Source organism: Callospermophilus lateralis, chromosome 2 (genome assembly GCF_048772815.1).
Source record: "Callospermophilus lateralis isolate mCalLat2 chromosome 2, mCalLat2.hap1, whole genome shotgun sequence".
Lineage (NCBI taxonomy): Eukaryota > Metazoa > Chordata > Mammalia > Rodentia > Sciuridae > Callospermophilus > Callospermophilus lateralis.
The window spans coordinates 140,297,933-140,316,963 of NC_135306.1; the positions used below are offsets into that span (position 1 = coordinate 140,297,933).

The window sequence follows — 19,031 nt, forward strand, 5'->3', positions numbered from 1 at the left end:
TCATCTGTGTGTTACCTGCTGGTGAGGGGTTTAGAGAGTCTAGAAAAAAATGTGAGGGGCGCCTCCTTTGTATATTGTGCTTCCTTTGTTGGTCCGAATCAATGCTAGCAGAGGACGGGAAAAGTAGAAACCCACTTTAGCTCCTTTCTTGTACATTACCACTTTTCCTTTTTTTCATTCTTGCTCTGAGAAGCATCAGCTGATATTCTTTCTCAAGAGCCTCCTAGTTGAACTGTGGGTAAAATGTGAACTATTTTCCCCACTAGAGGCAAGCTCCAGAAATAACCCCACCTCATAAGCTGTGCTATGAAGTGAATCAATTTTTCATTTTATTACTGAAAATCTTACAGGGTACCATTCAATAATCAGATCTCCTGTAGAATCTATACAGGTTCCTTGAGTATGTGCTACTTCTTGGTGAATAGTCACATGAGTGTCACTCCTGTGAGCACAGAAAAAGGACATTAGTTAGACCTAGGTGTGCAGGGAAACATCTGGGAAGAAACCACATGTGACCAGTTGTAAAGACGGAGCAATAGCCAGATTAAAAATGGTTATGAGTCATATTAGGGGTATAGAACATAAAGAGTAAGGGTAGGGAGGAGCTGAGTCATTTTCATTTAATGTTGTATTTACAGCACTTTAATATGGTGCCTGCCACATAATAGGTGCTCAATAAATTATAGTTGCATTGAGTCCAGGAGAGCTGTCAGATTAGAACGGAAAGTCAGTGTGATGAATTAGTAAGTGAATTCTAGTTGTAGGCTTTGAAGAAATTGTAAACAAAAAACAATGTTTTCTTTAGTTGGTTGTTTTTTAAGATTTCTAAAATTGTTTACAATCAAATAAAACATCTAATATTCCAGTTAAAAGATCATAGTTGACATTGACTGCCTACTAGATCACAGACAATCTGCTGAATGCCTGTTATGCATTCTTACTTGTCCTTCTTAAAACTTCCTTGAGATAAGTACCCTTGAATTTTTATGGTGAGGATACCAAGTCTCAGAGCAATAGGCTGGCAATTGATCCATGCAGTCTGTCCAGAACTTGCTCTCTTAGCCACTGCCTTAAAATTGAGATTTTAGAAAGTTATGCTAGTTCAGTGACCTAATGAGTATAAAGATGAAAGACATTTAGGGGCTATAAATGCTCATTCATATTTTTTTCTTGATTCTGCTGACAGAATTAGCCATCTGAAACATTTACTTTTGGAAACCATATTATTATTATTGTTTTATGAAAATCCAGCAAAGTGCAAAAGTCTTGAGGCTTCAAGAAAGAAGAATATTAACCTTTAGTTAAGCATCTATTATATGCTAGGAATACAGTGTCTCATTCAATTCTCATCCTATTCCAAGGTAGATAACTTTATTCCTGGTTTGTAACTTCAGTAAACAAAAGCTCCAAACTATACAGCAACTTGAAAAATGTCTCCCAGCTAGCAAATGGTGTAATGAAAATTTGAACTCAAATGTTCTTATTTTTCTGAAGCCAGATTTCAGGCATGTTCCATTATATTGGGCTGCATCCTGCAGTTAGAGAACTGTGTTGGTTTGAAACACAGCTTTGCCATTTAGCATTTTGGAGATTCTCATACTGTTTTCTTATTTGGAAATCAGAGTGACAATGCCTTCTTTATGCAATTCTTGCATAAAGAATTGCTTGGGACAATGTTTCTGAAAATGCTATATAAATTGTAAGAAAACAACCTTGAATATGTGAGGTCTTATACAAATTCATTTGACAATGCCAAACCCATTATTTTCCCAGATCAAAGGTCTGTGGTTCCATTCTGATTTGCTCAGAGAGCCTGAGCTCTGTTTAATTCTGCAATTACCTCTCCTGGGGAAGCCTGGCCTTCCCACAGCTGGCCTTTCTGAGTTTTAGGGAAGAAACTGTACCTCCCACCAGGCTTACTTTCCAGCCTCTTCAGTGCACAGATGGAGGGCAGCACTGAGTTAGAGTAAGTTCTCTCTTGATTATTTAAATCATCAGTTCTTTAAAAAGAATCTTAAGATCCATTAAATATTCATGGAAGCATCCTTCCTGGCAGCTTCTCCGTTGTAGGTAATTACAGAGGGTTTAAAATATCTGACGTTGCTTGGAAGCACACAAAGCTCTGTCAGCTGCAAGCAGACAGCTGATTTGTAATTTAATTAACATCCTGGCTTGTCCTGTTCTTTGTGGCAAAAAGCAGGAAAGTATTTCCTTTCATTTGTGAATTTTGTTTGAAAAAATTCAAATGAAACACCTGGAAGAGCTTTTCATCTCTCACATCAGTCCTGTTCCTTATATCCTGCTCCAAATCTGGAAAAACAATTCCACTTTCAAGTGTTCTTTGGGCCAGCTGTATGGATGATTGTGGGTCACTTTTTTAAAGGGCAATTTCACTTGGGGAAGATGTGTGTGTAATCAGCAAGCTTTGACCCACTTTTATTAAGTCTTTGAGTAATACATAGATTTTTTAAATGGATTTGGCTAGACTACTTATTTATTCAACAAACGTTGATGGAAGCCCTACTTAGGAGGCACTAGAGGCCAGCAGTAAACCAAGCAGGTAGGTTTTCCATTCCCAAGGAGTCCTCCTTGAAGAAGGGACAGTGAAAATGTTCCAGTCTGTCTTGCACTTCCTCCCCCCATTTTCCTTCTACCTATTCTCACTTCCACACAATTATTAACAGATAACCATTCTGGGGGGAGAAAAGAGAACCCTGCTCCAGCCAAATTATCACTCAGCGGTTGTATTTTAAAGAAATGAATATAAATGCTCATCTGTCCACTGTATTCAACATTCCTTTAACTTCTCATTTCATCTTTTTCCTTTTTGTAACCCATGTTTTCCCTCTTGCCAGAGGGACAGTGAGTTGGACAGAGGATGCAGAAGGTGCATAAAGGAGATGGGACACAGATGACAGATAAGCCAAGGCTCTAAAAAGATTGCTCCTTTTTAGTTGAGACCTCCTTCCACTTAGTTGAGAACGATGTGGTAGGTAGACAGAGGGAGCTAGAGAGCTGACAGTCTACCTACTGCACAGATCTCAACTAAGTGGAATTCCTAAAAATAAACCTCAAGGTGTCTAAACAAAATACATTCCTCAACATAAGAAGGTGACTGGCAGGGTCTGGAAGGGAATACTCAATTGAGAAACTTTTGAGATGAAGGGAAAACCCTTAATTTTGCACCTACTTGATTTTTTGAGACTGCTTTTTTCCCTCCTTGGTTTTCTCTCTTTTCTGAGCTTTATTCACAGATTTCTTAGGGCACATCACTTCCTTTGCAAATATGTTATTTTTTCTTTCTTTTTTTTTTTTAAAACAGTTTTCATACTTTTCTGAAATATGTTCTTTCATCCTCAGTGCCTTTTGTTTTTGAGATAGTGAGACAGGAGCCTGCTAAGTTGCTTAGGGCCTCATAATTGCTGAGGCTGGCTTTGAGCTTGTGATCCTCCTGCCTCAGCCTCCTGAGCCACTGGGATTACAGGCATGTACTGCTGCACCCAGCTCAAAGCATATTTTTAAAACCAAGAAGTTTTCTTCCAGTAGAAGCATTAAGTCAGTCAATCTGGTCTATTGGAAACAAACTATGTAGTATTGTGGCTTGATCACTGTGCAGAAGGCAAAGTACCTTAGATTCTATAGAGGAAGATAAGGCTTTACCCACAGAAACCCTATTTGCCAATATAGTTAACAGAGGTAGCAGAACTAACATATTATAGTATTTCCTAAATGTCAGGCTTTGTGTAAGAAAGTATAATCATTTCTTAATTTTGTATCTGCTTCATAATGTTACAAGTCTTAAATAGAATGATTTGTTTAACATAGCAAAGTGTTCATGGATAATATCTGCTAATTGTTAGGTATTATAATTTACTGACTATTCCTGAGTTCTCTCCAGCTTTTGATTTGTTTTTCTCTCCCTGTATGTCTCTCTATTTCTCTCTCTCTCCCTCTCCCTCCCTTACTCCCTCCCTCTCCCTTTCCCTCTCCCACCCCCTTTTTTCTATTTCTGTCTCTGCCCCTGTCTCCTCTCATCATTTTCTTTCCTTTCTCTTTCTCTTCTCTTCTCACTCATCAGTACAGTGCCAACTCTTGCTGCAAGGGGAACATGGAGTGCTTTTTATACAGCAACAGAGTTAAGATCAGATTTTCCTTATGAGTCCTTGAAAGATTTCCACTTCTGCATCCATTATGTGTTGTGCCAGCATATAACCACCTTCCATACTATGTCAGAGAATCTCTGTTGATGGATCAGAGATGTGTAGTATCTTGTGTTTGAATTCTGGGCAAATTAGGATGACTCTGACTCATATAGGCATCAGCAGATGTATTGTGCATAGTCTGGTTAGACATTTTAGCAATTGTCCATTCATGGGGGAGCTTGTGGTAGGAAAAGAATATGAGTTAGGCGCATTGGTGCATGTCTGTAATTCCAGCAGCTTGGGAGTCTGAAGCAGGAGGATCGCAAGTTCAAAGCCAGCCTCAGGAAAAGCGAGGCTCTAAGCAACTCAGTCAGACCCTGTCTCTAAATAAAATCCAAAATGGGGCTGGCGATGTGGCTCAGTGGATGAGTGCCCCTGAGTTCAATCCCTAGTATTCCTCCCCCCCACAAAAAAAGAAAGAATATTAGTACAGATGCATGCAGTTTCTTCTTGGTGGGCTCTTTGATCTTGTTGTTCAGATTATTAAGATTAATTCCATTAAACTTGCATTTATTAGTCTCTTACTTTGCCTTAGTTGTCATGTAGGCCCTGGGGACTCAGAGATACATATGGCTCCATCTGTGCCCTGAGGCATTCAGGAGCTAATAGGAGAGACAGGCATATGCACAGGTCATTACAACATTTAACTGTTATTCCCTGACAGAAATCTATCCAGAACACTGTAGAAGCATACCAGAAGGACACATTTTCCATCTTAACCTCCACAGAATACTTCTGAGGAGGTAACATTGATCTGATTATCTAGAACCTGAAAAAGGTTTGCCTGTTGGAGTCCCGAGTTGGGAAGAGGGTTAAGCAGAAGAGGACAGAATTCCAGAATTTAGAGACAAAATATACCAAGACAGGGAGACACAATAAAAGCCCTTCACCTGCCTTATGCATCACTCCCAGTATTGCTGGAAGAGGAATTATCTGTTTACAAAGGTTCTTTCACTGAAGAGTCCCTCACCAAACAGATGAGAGGCATTCCTTTAAAGATCTCTTCTTTGTAGCCAATGCAGAAACCTTCAAAGGTTCCCAGATTGACATTAGCACATCCTAGTATGAGAGGTGATGCAGGTTTCCCTCAACATTAGACTGATACTTGAATCAGCCTCTGACCTCTGATCTCCCCTGTTAGCTGATTTTTAAGACTTCTTAAAAGTCCTAAATTTTGGTGAGCAGACAATAGCATCTGCTACAATTCATTTCAAGATAAAGGTAACTTCCAAAGATCTTTGAGTCCTATCCAGCTTAGAAGACTAAGTGCTATAGCTCTAGAGTCAGACAAACATATCTTTGAAACCTGGTTAATGACTCAGCAGGTAGGTAGCCTTGTGGGGGGAGGGGGACTATCAGAGCCTCAGATAGAATAACACCTGTCTCTCAGATATGATGATATATAAAAAGCATTTAGTATGCCCTGTGGCACATTAATTAGGACAAATATTATTATTTTTTAATATTGAAGTAGCATTAGGTTTAGTATTTCTATTAATACAAGCATCGTCATTACCATAATTGTTAATATTAGTTTTAACATTACAAATTAAAACTTCAATTCAACCAAAGAAAGTCAAGTTTTGAATCTTAGCCCAGAAATTCTACTGTACCATATCAGGATGATTATTTTGGACGATTCTGTTTGAGTTAAAGATGGTACTTCCTCATTAGTTTTTCTCATCTCTTGTCATCTGTGCAGAAAACTGAAAGAAAACAAAATAAATAGGAGGGGGGATATCTGTCTATCACTGGCAGAGTATCATTTAGGTTTAAGGTCTCATGGATGGCTCCCTATTGTGTATAGAGAATGAAGTCTGCCTTTGGCCTTTTTCCTAACATGCTCTAATGCATATCCGGAACTTTATCCAATGAGACCTAAGATAGGTGTCTGACTTATGGAGGCAATTCCCAGGGGGAAATGCCTAAGGAAGTTAGAAAGGCAACAGAGCTCTTCAGGAGTATAGATTCACATGCAGACTAGCTTTAGGCTAGTCCCGGATCCACTTTGCAGTGTTTTGCACAACAGGGTTTATCTCAATACAAGGCATGGAAGAGGAGGTTCTATCATAACTCAAGCAAGAGAGGAGATTTCCATCACCCAAGGATAATCTTCCTGAGAAGTATACATATATGAGCCTTGAATTCCTTTACCCAAGAGGATTTCTGTGAATTTTGGTGAGCAGACAATAGCATCTGCTACAATTCATTTCAAGATCTCACTGTTCCTTCAAATACCACCCCCTCCTATCACATATCTTTTCTACAATGTTATGCTTTTGCTGAGAATATCCTTTATCTCTTTCAATATCATTTGAGATCCTGTTTTAAACTAGGAAATCTCACTCAAAGTTGTTGATAACCCATTTCTGCTTCCACAGAACACAATTTATACTTGTAGTCATTATCAATGTGTATGGAACCTTAGCTATGCACGTGTACAACTCACTGAAAATTTATCGTCTTTTCAAGGAGGAAGTCCTCTGTTCTTTTCTCAGTATATATTACTGAAATGAATAAAGAGGTGGGAGACAAATTTTAGAGTATGATGTCCTTTAAGTTTGTGTCAAGCAAATATATGGTTCTCTTTTTGCTTGAACCTGGGTTCCTAACAGCTTATAATTAAAGAAGAGGCATTTAATAACAAAATAGTTTTGTGCCTTATGTAACTAACACCCATTTCATCCATTTATAACTTTATTCACCATTTATTGAGCATCTATGATGGGTATTTGGCTAAGAACTGAGAATGAACATCATCAGTGTGGTTTGAGACCACAGAAAATCTTAGAGTTCATTGGAAAACAAAAACTGCAACAACAAAAATGTACGAATGTATAGCATATGTATTGTGATTGGGGGGAACAAAGGGTGCTATGAGACCACTCATAGATGAAGTTTTAGATATCTGTTGCACAAAATGGCTAATATAATTAAGACCACAAAACCAAACACTTAAGAATGGTTAAGATGGTAAAAATTTATGGTGTCTGTGTTTTGCCACAGATTTTAAAAGTCATTTTAAGAAACTGGAAGTTATGATGTTTATATTTATTCCACAATAAATTAGTTGAGAGTGGTAAGAAAAATAATTCAGAAGTGACAGGGTTTCTGCTCATGTAGCAATATTGGGGACAGTTAAGGAAGAGCAAAGAAGCTTGAGCCCTGTTGTATGGGTGGTGGGAGCCAATGCAGTGTTTTAGGAAGCATTTTTCAGCTTCTGAAGACTATTCAGAAAGTCACCTGTTACAACATAGAGAATGGATGGCAAAGGGCAGTCCCAAAGGCAGTGTAGATAGTCAAGAGGCTGGTGCTGGCCCACTTGGGAGCTGATGTGAGCCTAAATGTGCAGGTGTTGGTGATGGGTGGTGGTGGCGTTTGTAGCAGGTAAAGAGGGAAGAGACTCAAGAATTATTTAGGATTGGGCTGGGGATGTGGCTCTAGTGGTGGCGTGCTCGCCTGGCATGTGTGCCGCCCGGGTTCAATCCTCAGCACCACATACAAACAAAGATGTTATGTCTGCCGAAAACTAAAAAATAAATATTAAAAAACTCTCTCTCTCTCTCTCACTCTCACTCTCCCTTTTTTAAAAAAGAATTATTTAGGATATAAATCAGGCAGACTTGTTATTTGTTAAATTGATCCCTGGTAGGGTGTGAAAGAAAAAAGAGAATCAAATTGACTCCTGCTTTTCCGGCTCAGGTGACTGCATAGATAGTAGTGCCTCCATGAGGGAAAATTGAAAAAGGGGGCAGATGTGGAGGTAGACATGCTGTAAGTGAGAGAAACTAAAATGGGTATCTGTAGCATATTATTTCCACTCCCAGTGAAAGTCTAGCTGATCAAGAATAAATGTAAAGCATTGATTCTTGTTACTGAATTTAAAATTAAAATATCCGATTACCTTCCCAAATTGTTTATAGGGTTAAAAAAAAGGATATTTCAGTTCACAAAATGTTCCTCCTTTTATTGGAATATCTCAGTGACCTTTTTTGAACCAAGCTGCCAATTCAGTTATCAGACTTGGGCTTCATCTCCTATTGGAGGTAGACAAGGGACTAGCGATAGTAGAAAGAAAATTCAGGTTATCCATTTAGATAGGGTCCCAGCTCTGATGTCTAGTTAGGTGAACTTGGAAAAGTCCCTTAATTTCTCTGTCAGTTTTGTTGTAGGTGAAAGGGAACATCCTAACTAAGCATGGTTGAAATGGAAGAAATATGTGAGTGTCCTTTGCAAACTGCAAAGAACATGACAGGTTAAGTTGTACTTTATGTTTTGGAATTAAGGCTATCACATGAAGAGTCCCTGGAAAACAAAAGTACTGATGACCAGTTTCTGATTAAAAGGGGACAGAATACAAACCCTGAGGTTGTTATCATTAAAGTCAGATTATGAGTCACACTGAAAGCTAATGTCCAAGAAGCATGTTTTTCATCTCAGAAATAAGTGAAAAACATATGCTTGATTTTGTAAGAAGATGTGTTGTTTTTGATAACCTCATGTGATAAATAACTACTGATGATAACCATGATGGAGCACTGAGAAAAGAGACTAGACAGTGGTTAAGCCTGATGGTGTTACAATGCTTGGATCCCTGTTCCTAATACCCCTGTGTCATGCAAGGCAAAGCAAACGAACACATTATTAACAAGAACGGGGGTCAGATGTAGAATATTGCTTTATTCTTTCCCAGGTAGGTCAGTAACCTTGAAACAATGGGACTCTAAAGTCACAGGTCCAAGGGGATAGGGGAAAGAAGCAGGAAAGGCAGGTAGATGACTTGGAGAACCAAATCTACTTGGAAGACTCAAATTATGGTCTTTTTTTTTTTTTTTTTGAGAACACTTTTACTGTTATAGGCATGTCAAAGGAAGACAGTTAAGAAAAGAGGTAAAGGGAGCCAGGTGTGGTGGTACCTGACTGTTATCCTAGCAGCTTGAGAGCCTGAGGCAAAAAGATGGAGAGTTCAAAGCCAGCCTCAGCAACTTAGCAAGACCCTAAGGAACTTAGCAAGACAGTGAGATCCTGTCTCAAGGGGGGGTGGGGGGGGGAGGCTGAGGATGTGGCTCAGTGGTTAAGCACCCCTGGGTGCAATTCCCTGGTACCACAAAAACAAAAACAAAAATGTTAAAGGGAACAAAAGAGAAGGAAAGATTCTCTCTCTCTCTCTCAGTAATCATCTGATGATTAGGAGCAGGACGTTTGCTTATAATTTTTAAGCACTTTCAAAGCTAGTTTCATTCCTAGAAGTTGTGATCATTTGTCCTAGAATCTGCCTAACCCCAATCAATACTACTTCATAGAGGATGAAGTAAAGGAAGGATAGTTTAGTTTGTCTTCCCTTTCAAGCTAATACAAATAAAGTGGGGGGCAAACCTTTTTTCTCATTTCCAAGGGAACTTGAATCTTTCACAACTTTCTGAATGGGATATATCAGAATTCCATTGCCTGCCTTGGTACTTTTTCTTCTCCATACATCATCTAAAATTTTTAGCACATAATTAGCTACTCTGGTCATTGGGAAGGATCCCCCTCCCCTACTGATGTGTATTTTCTCGTCGTCCGTCATTTGTTGTCACATATCTGTAGCTCACAAATGGAGTATATTGTCAGGCAAAAATAAATCATCACATTTGTTTATGTTGATGGTTGATTCAGCTTTGTTTACACTTGAGCTGGTTTATGATGACCATCAAGAGTCTGCAATAAAACGTTCTTGGTAAAATCAAGCATAGGCACACAGTGTCCCCCACTAACACAGAATTTGAAGTCCAGACTGAATTCTTTGTAAACACTTATACATTGTTTTCTTTCTTCCTCTTTTTTTTCTCCTAGAAGTATCGATATCAAGATGAGGATGCTCCACATGATCATTCCTTGCCTCGGCTAACTCATGAAGTAAGAGGTCCAGAACTTGTGCATGTATCAGAAAAGAACCTGTCCCAAATAGAAAATGTCCATGGATACGTTTTACAGTCGCACATTTCTCCCCTGAAGGTAAGTTATATTGCTCTTCAGATTATTTTATAGCTGGTTTTGGTGGTCAGTCTTAATTGTTAAGGGAGACATTTGCTGGCCTCATAAAATGAGGGTCTTTTAAAACATAGTAGTGATCACTGAATACTGAAGGGTCTTTCTGAGTTTTAGAAGCTAACCTGATATTTCTGGGACCTATTTTTATTACAGTTGTTTGAATGTCTGCAAAATACTCAGTTGCTGAGAGTGGGCTAAGGAAAGAGCCAAGGGTGACAAATTGAGAGGAAAAATAAATCATCTACATATTTTTAAAAATAAAACAAGAATACACCATGATTTATCTCAAATGCTTTACCTCATCAGCATTCCTGATCTCAGGCAAAACAAAGAAAGTAAATATGTCATGATCACACCTAGTGATTATCTTACTCTTCAAACTAAAAACGAAGATATGTGAATTGGCTCATCAACACCTCTATTTTTTACCAAAGGAAATTGTTTACCAGATTTCTTTCTATTTGGTGTCATACTTTTCCCAACACTGTCTACCTTTTTATTTAATTATAAACAATATCTTGATGAATGGTATTTGGATAAGAAGAGGACATTAGAATTAGAATTTTGTGTTCCTTAGCTGTCTTTTTCTTTACAGGGTACTGGATTTTGTGCTTTGGATAAAAAGCTTATAAATGCAAATTAAAATTTAGAAAGAAAAATAGAATTAATGCTATAATTTAACAGACTTGAAATGATGTGGGAAGAAAAAAACAACCTGTCAATTAACCCCTTAGTTATTGCTCAAGAAAAATTTTCTTTACTAGTCAGAACATTCATTTTTATCAGCACTTTCACGTAGCTCTGCAACAATAAAAAAAAAAAAAAAAAAAACCAGAGTCACAAAAGTGGCTCTAATGCTTTCTGGGTCCTTGTTATATCTGCCAAGATATCAAAGAAAGGTTGAATTGTGTTTAGTGTAATTCTAGGCTTTGGTACATTTTAATTACTCTGATATCCTAAACATCTCTTCAAATAAACAAGCTGCAATTATCACCAATAAATTAAAATACTGGACCAATTGTCACATTTTATTAAATAATATATAAATTTTCATTTCATATATTCACTTGATAATGTATAAAAATATATAAATATTGTGCTTCTGGGATTCATTATGCATCTTTCTAGGATTTTTCTGAAAATCATTGAAAGACTAATTATGTTTAACTTGGAGGACAAAAGATTAAGGGTTGAGGGTCAGGGGAGTTACCTTTCTACCTCAAGAGCTCTCATGTGGAAAACATGACATTGATATCATATAGAGGGCAGAAGCAGATTCACTGTGCAAAACTCACAGGAATGTATATTTGGGATCATTACAAAAGCACAGCTCCTGACAGAGCTACCAAAGCAGGTGTGGACTATTTCACATAGACTTCTTTTTGTTCCTGGAAATCTTCTGGGCCTGGATGATGACCAGCCAGTGGTTTTGTGGAAAGACTTTATCAGAAGGGTGAACAAAACCATCTCCAAGCTTCTGTCTAAATCTATGAATCCATAATTCTGCTCTGTGTTCAGATCAAACTTCCCTTCTTCAGGGACCCTTTAATCTTTGCAAACAAATGCTGACCTCTGTTCTGGGTGCTGACCCCTGTAAGTTGAGGAAGAACAGAGCTGGAAGACTGGATTGGATTAGAGAGCACTTGTCTTTCAGTTTTATTTTTTCTAATTGGTTCAGAGACTCCTTATAAGAACCTCCCTCAAGCCTCCCTTCCTTTCCTTCTTTTCAACTTCTTTCTCCTTTTCAACTTTTCCTCCTTAATCAGCTCTAGAGCACAGTTCCTAAAGGACTTTAGACTGAGTAGAATAATCAAGACTCATCTAAAGCTAACCCGGTTTCCATAAAATAAAAACATACACATGATCAATAGTTATCCGAACATCCAGCAAGTTTGGATGATTATGTCATTCCTTATGACAAACAATACCTCATTTTAAAAATGTATTTTAGTGTTGGGGAGAAAATTTGCTTTTTATGAAGATCAGATCTCAGTTTTATTAAAGAATTTTTCTTTCTTTCTTTTCTTTTCTTTTTGTTTTTTTTATTCCTTGCCTTTCAGGAATCTCAGAATTTGGTGTGTTAAACTTCAGTATTTTTTCTTAGCTTGGGGTTTCTGTTATATTTATTTCCCTTCTAACTTATTTCTACTCCCTTCTTTTTGAAAGTTTTATTGGTTTTATGGGTTTACTATAGTAGTATTTTTTACTGGAGAATCTTATGTCCATTTTAAAAAGTAACCACCTATGAATAATAAACTCCTGATATGAAACACCGAGGTTGATTTCTGGAAATACCACTTCAGTGCCATGGCCCCCGAGGTAATTTGAAGAGGAAAGAAAGGTGAATTCATCCAGGCTTTCTGCATTTAGGTGTTGAAATTCCTATTTGGGGTTGAGGACTTTTTTCTCATGACTTTATATGTGACATTATTTATATTAAACAAGATATGCTTTTACATTGTGTTAGTGAAGATGCTTTGTGTACCTTTCCTTTATCCTTAATGGTGATGGGAATAAATGTATATAATTTTTTTCCAGATAAAGAATTGAACCCTGTTTTTTTTTTTGGTATACCATATTCTGTGATATAAATTCTCCCATTATGTCTGATTTAAGTTACAACTTAAAGCTACTATTTCTATATTTGGAAAGAGAGGAACATGAGGTTCTTACCAGCTGGTATGAGCAAGCTCTAGCTAGCACTGCACTGTCAGGTTCAAGCATATGCATTTTTATAACTATAGAACAGATTTTCTAATCAGTTTGTTAAGATGTTATCATATTATCACAATTCAAGTGTTTGGAAAACTTGCCATGATTAAAACCTGATGTGTTATTTTTCCACAAAGAAAGCCTCTTAGAATCAGGGGAATGCTAAGAAGGTACATATTCTCAATTAGACCTGTCATATTTTGAACCTCTTTGCCTCCTTTGATCTGCCTAGTGTTCTTAGGTAAGCACTAAAAGACAGAAGAGAGAGGTGGCAATTCACACAATCAGGTAATGCCCCTAGAATCCTGCTGAGAAGAAAATGGGGCTCTCTATTGCTAATCAGGAATTTACATGTGGTATTCCTAAACTGAGTGTGGGATTACTGGATAAGAGTTTAAAAGTTGCATGAGTAGGTTCTGAATCATTAGCTCAGTAATCTCCTTGTTTCAGGTTTGTTATCCTTTCTTCCATCATTGAATATCATTTGAGGCCTCAGTTCTAAGATTTATCTGTCCTTGGTGCGCTCTGGATGCTTGTGTGATAAATGTGCTTGCTTAGCCTGTTTTCATTAGAGCGCCTGGGCCAGTGTGAAGTATGGAGTCAGAAGGAGAAATGCAATTTAGGAGTGAATACAAGGGAATTTGTTTTCCTTGCCACAAGATGGGGATGCTTTCACTTCAGATGCTACCTAGAATCTTCCACAAAAGAAACTGGCCTATAATAAAGCATGAGAATCTTTTTCTTTTCTTTTTTTTCTTTTTCCAGTTTAGATGTGTTCAGTAAATACTGAGTGCCTGGTATGTGCACTAGGTGATGAGGAGACAAAGAAGAGTAAAAAAATGGATTTAAATATCTATATTACTCTCTTAGGGAATTTGTATTAAAATTATTTGTTACTTGATCTTACTTTGCAATAGGAATTCAGATTCTTCCAGCTTAAATACTGTGGGACTCCAGGCATCTGGAAGTATATCTTATACAGAGTATTTGAGGGGTGGGGGGAGACTCAAGAGTGCTTGAGAATGACAATATAGAGAACTTGTAGGCAGAAGGATAACAAACTATATTTTTACTTTTTTTTTTTTTTTTTTGCTGGAGTTCCCGGGTTTCACCATAGGAGAATATATATTGGCTAAGAGAGTGGTAGACCCTGCAAAGAGCCTTTGCTATTAACTCTTGCACAAGTCCACTTGCTTAAGACATCCTATGGCACATGGACTCTTACTTAGTATTTTAAAATATGTTCTTATTCTAATGTCCTAAGTACTTTTTGGGGGGCAAGGGGTACCAGGGATTGGGCACTTAACCACTGAGCCTCATCCTCATCCCTATTTAGTATTTCATTTAGAGACAGAGTCTCACTGAGTTGCTTCACCATGCCTCATCATTGCTGGGGCTGACTTTGAACTTGCAATCCTCCTGTCTGAGCCTCCCGAGCCACTGGGATTACAGGCACGTGCCACTGCGCCCATCTTGTCATAACTACTTTTTGTTGAACTAGATCATCTGCTTTCCTCTGCACATGCCATTTGTTTTGCTCTTATAAATGTATACATTTCCATGAACTGGGCTACATCTTACTTTGTTTCGTTTTCCTTCTTACTCCCTCATTGGTATCTGCCGTGAAACTAGACTAGCATTTCTTAAAGTAGGATTCATGGACAAGAATGGGATCAAAATTGGAAGTGTTGCTCTCCATGTATGTATAATATGTCAAAATACACCCTACTGTTATGTCATAAAAAAAGTAGGCTTGGTGGGATTTTTGTCTGCATTATAAATAAAATAAGAGGATGGATGTTTAAACACATTAGGGGAGTTAATCCATTACTTAAGGATTTCTCAGTGCCTTTAATATAGTAATATGCAGTTCCTCTACTTGTCATTAATATGAGCTTGCTAAAATTGTAACTTCTATAATCCTCGGTTTCTTTGTTTGTAAAATAACCTCATCTACTCCTTTGCTTTTGTGAAATTTAAGTGAAAAAATTTACACAAACTCTTAGCTCAGAGCTTCACACATAAGAAATGCACAGAAATGGAAGATCTCATTATAGGTATTCATGTTTTCTTGTTAGGAGTATGTATTTATGTTATTTCAATATTTTAAACTGGAAGCTTTGGAATCATTTTGGAAAAAAAAATTTCTATTGATCTCCTTTCATTGGGCATAAATGTCTTGAGTTTTCACCTTTTTCTTTGTGTACACAGTTACCATCCTAACCAGGTTTTTATTATTTCCAGGCAGAATGTAGTGTGATTATTGTTAAAAAAAAAAAAATAAAACATGAGCTTTGGAGCCAAATATGTGTTTGAATTCTGACATGATACTCTCTGTCTGGAGAACCTTGGAAGAATCATCTAGCATTTCTGAGGACATAGTTAAATATCAAGAAAATCTCTTATGTGCATTCACCTATTTATTTATTTGTTCAATAAAACTTTTTGACCTTTTAGTGTATGCGTTCTGTTATCCCTGAAGGGGATAGCAAAAAGAAACATGTCTGGAGATTGCTCACATCCTATGATTTGTTTCACAAGTTTGGAGATAATATGTATATAATATGTCCCATTTATATGCAATAAAGAAAGCAGCAAGCTGAACACAGTGGTGCATGCCTGTAAACCCAGCTGCTTCAGTGGCTGAGGTGGGAGAATTGTGAGTTTGAGGCCAGCCTGGGCAATGTAGTTAGATAGCCCTATCTTAAGAAGGGCAGGGAGTAGTGGGGAAGGAAAATAAAATAAAGCATCAAAGAAGAGGTAGATTGTCCCAAGATTGAGAAAAAATTTGTTTAATTTTCTCTATGGCTACATTAGTGGGTATTGTTAGAGAAAAAAATTATAGTTTTCTTTCTTTTTTTTTTTTTAACTTGAAGGCAGTAGGGGTTAAGAGAGAAAGATTAAGTTTGCCCTAGACTTTAGCAGCTGTGTAATGATAAGAGAGAGTTCTGGAAATTGAATGTAGTTAAGTAGGGTGGAGGGATAAAAATTAAGAATTAAGGTAATGGGTGTGGGGTGATCCCAAAGCATGTCATAATGCAAGAGAGATGGGTGGGAACAGCTGATGAAGGATCTCAGGAAGAGATTGGGTTTTTATTTTATAAATAATGAGGGATAATGACAAAATTTAAAATAGAGAATGACATAGCCCAATTTGCAAATTAGACAACCATTCATGTTATGTGGCAGCGTGGAAGAAAAACTAGAAGAGGTTGATATCACTCACAATCAAGAACATCACATGAAATCCAAGAAATGGACAAGCCCTGAGACAAAGCAGAGGTATTTGGGGGTGAAGGGAAGGGTAGATTAGAAAGCTTATTCATGACTTTGAGACTTACTAAGCATAGAGGGTAAAGGAGAAAGAGAAATGATGTTAAGTGACAAAATCTTTATTTGACCATTTGGGTAGGAAAAGTAGCACGCAAGGAAATCAAGAAGGCCTACAGAAGAGTATATTTTAGAGAAAAGTGTTGGGGAGATTCTCAGTTTAGGTTTGAATAATTGAGTTCAAGGTATCATATTATGCTCAGGTGAAATGTGCAACAATTTGATTTGAAGATCTGAAGATTGAGACGGATCTGACCTAAAAATGAAAGCTTGGGGGTCTTCAGTGTAAAAGAAGTCGCAAATATGGATGGGATTGCTCAAGAAAGGGGAGGAAATACTGAGAGCTGGAACAGGGACCACTCCTACCACATAAAGGCTTTGTAGACAAAGAGAGACTACTGGGGAGATGAGATCAGAAAATAGTGAGAAACTTGGCATAGTGTTTAGCTTTTAGTATTAAGGTGCCTGTGTTTATTTTTATTTTTTTAACAGAGTTTTTGTACTGATGATAAAAGGGTATCATGTCTTATTCAAGAATATGTAGCTCTTCTGCAATGCCAAAGATCATGTTGGCCAAACAGTAGATTTTTTTTAATTGCTTATTACCTGATAGATGATTTTTAACAGAAGAAAAGAAAAATCTAAGAGCTACATGTGACTACAATTGTCCTGCAGTCCTGATCAGGTGAAGAAAAAAGCATTTATTTATTTTTTTCTTTCTAGTTGGAGAGTTTTCTAATATTACTAACCAGAATTATAAATTCTTGTTTTAGAATATGAGTAATCTTTAAAAATATAAAATGCTTCTACTTCTATCTTTTGCCACTAGATGGTGGAAGTTGCTGAACTGATGATTCTGCAAGGATTTGCTCTTTGGAAAGATACTGCGATTTGTGTGGTTAAATCCAGAAGCTCTTAGTGAATAAAGACATAGGAAGAGTTTGGCAAAGATTTGCATACTCATGAATAATGCATTTTGCTCCACCCCAGTTTTTGGTGAGAGGAAATGGTTGAGTGAAATACAACTTTGAGAGACATACTGTATTGAGGCCCAAGAATTCCTGATTAGAATTCTTTGCAAATGAAACATTTCTTGCTTTAATTATCTTTAATTGGAAAGAGTGCCAACAACATAACCCAATTAATTCAGGCTATTTAGGCCAGACATTGGAAAAAGAAGAAGAAAAAAACCAATAATCATAAGATCTATCATAACCTTCCACAGTTCAAGATTCTTTATGGAACTAAGCCCACCAAGGACTAATGGGTTCCCCCCATGACTTTTGAAAGATGAGATTTGTGGAATAACATTCAAATCTTCGGCTTCTCTCATGCATATAATAATAATCACAACAACAATAATTATTTTTTTCTAAGAAATATTAATAAATAATATTTATAAGAAATATTAATAAAGGTATAACTTTTAAAAATATGCAGTGTTTATAACAGTCCTGAATAAACATCCTTAATAATTATTTATAGTTGCAGATGTTTCTGAAGGGTTAACTGAATTACAGACAGATCTCACTGCTACCAAGGCCTCTGTTATGATTAGAAATAAAGAACTGAAGTTCACAGAGGCTGCCTATCAATAAAAGACACTTATTGTTACTATTAATGATGCTGTTGTTATTGGTGCCCTAAAATTATAGGTGGGTACCTCTCTACATCCCTGCCCACTATAGTTTTTTGGTGTGCATGGTTTTTGCTGATTTGTTTTGTTCTCTTTTGGGGGGATACTGGTGATTGAACTCAGGAGTACTCAACCATTGAATCACATCCCCAGCCCTATTTTGTATTTTATTTAGAGACAGAGTCTCACTGAGTTGCTTAGCACCTTGCTTTTATTGAAGCTGGCTTTGAACTCGTGATCCTCCTGCCTCAGTCTCTGGAACTGCTGGGATTACAGGTGTGGGCATGTTTTTAATTCTTTCTCCTTCACAAAGATTCAGAGAAATTATCCTAAACTTTACACAGTAAGTTAATAAATAAGTGCCAACATTGGTTGGATTGGAAAATATTTTGATTCTTTCCCAGTAAATACAGAAAAGTAATAGCATGTATAGTAGTGGAAAGTGGATGGGCTTTATAATTACCCATTCACTGTGTTTGCATGGTGGCTCTGTTACTTTCTAGTATTTAGCACCTTGATTAACTTCTCCTTTTTTGGAAATAACAGTATGGAATTTATTGGATTGCAATAGGATTCATTTGATTATTCCTAGAAAACCTTCAGAATAGTATTTTGTGCATAGCAGTTGTTCAGTAAATGGTTATTATTTAACGTTTAAAAAATAGGTTTATGCAAAAATAAATTTAGGAAATAAACTGTTAAAACTTTCAATAAATGTTGGCTCATTGTTAAATCATTATCGTTGTTGGCCTTGAAATAATGACTTTACACTACAGAATATTACCAAGTCAGATAAGCAAGAATGTGTTATCCAAATGGTTCTCTCTTGTGAAAGTGAAGATGATTTTGGCTAGTTCAAATGAACGGTGGCAAGTGAGTTGGGGCCATCAACCTGGGTTTTTGTGGTCCAAACAAGAAATTACTGAGGCATAAAGAAATGGACTTTTCCTTTGTGACTATTGTGGAAGATATGAGAGCAAGGCGGGAGGAGGGAATGGATTATTTCTAAGCCACTTGTATGAAAGCAGTATTTAGAATCCCTGGTATGTTCATTTTAAAAATATTACTTTAAAATTTTAAGAGCATAATTTCATGGTAACAAGTTGACATCTAATAAG

The 19,031-nt window shown here is 37.1% G+C and overlaps 1 protein-coding gene across 1 annotated transcript in view; it reads left to right on the forward strand.

The window, feature by feature from the left end:
- Nucleotides 1-19,031, forward strand: part of Dlg2 (discs large MAGUK scaffold protein 2) — a 1,165,863-nt gene that overhangs the window by 164,147 nt on the left and 982,685 nt on the right. Inside the window, exon 2 of the mRNA XM_076843911.2 lies at nt 10,041-10,199. Within this exon, the coding sequence (XP_076700026.1) occupies nt 10,041-10,199 (159 nt within the window). The remainder of the gene's footprint in view (nt 1-10,040; nt 10,200-19,031) is intronic.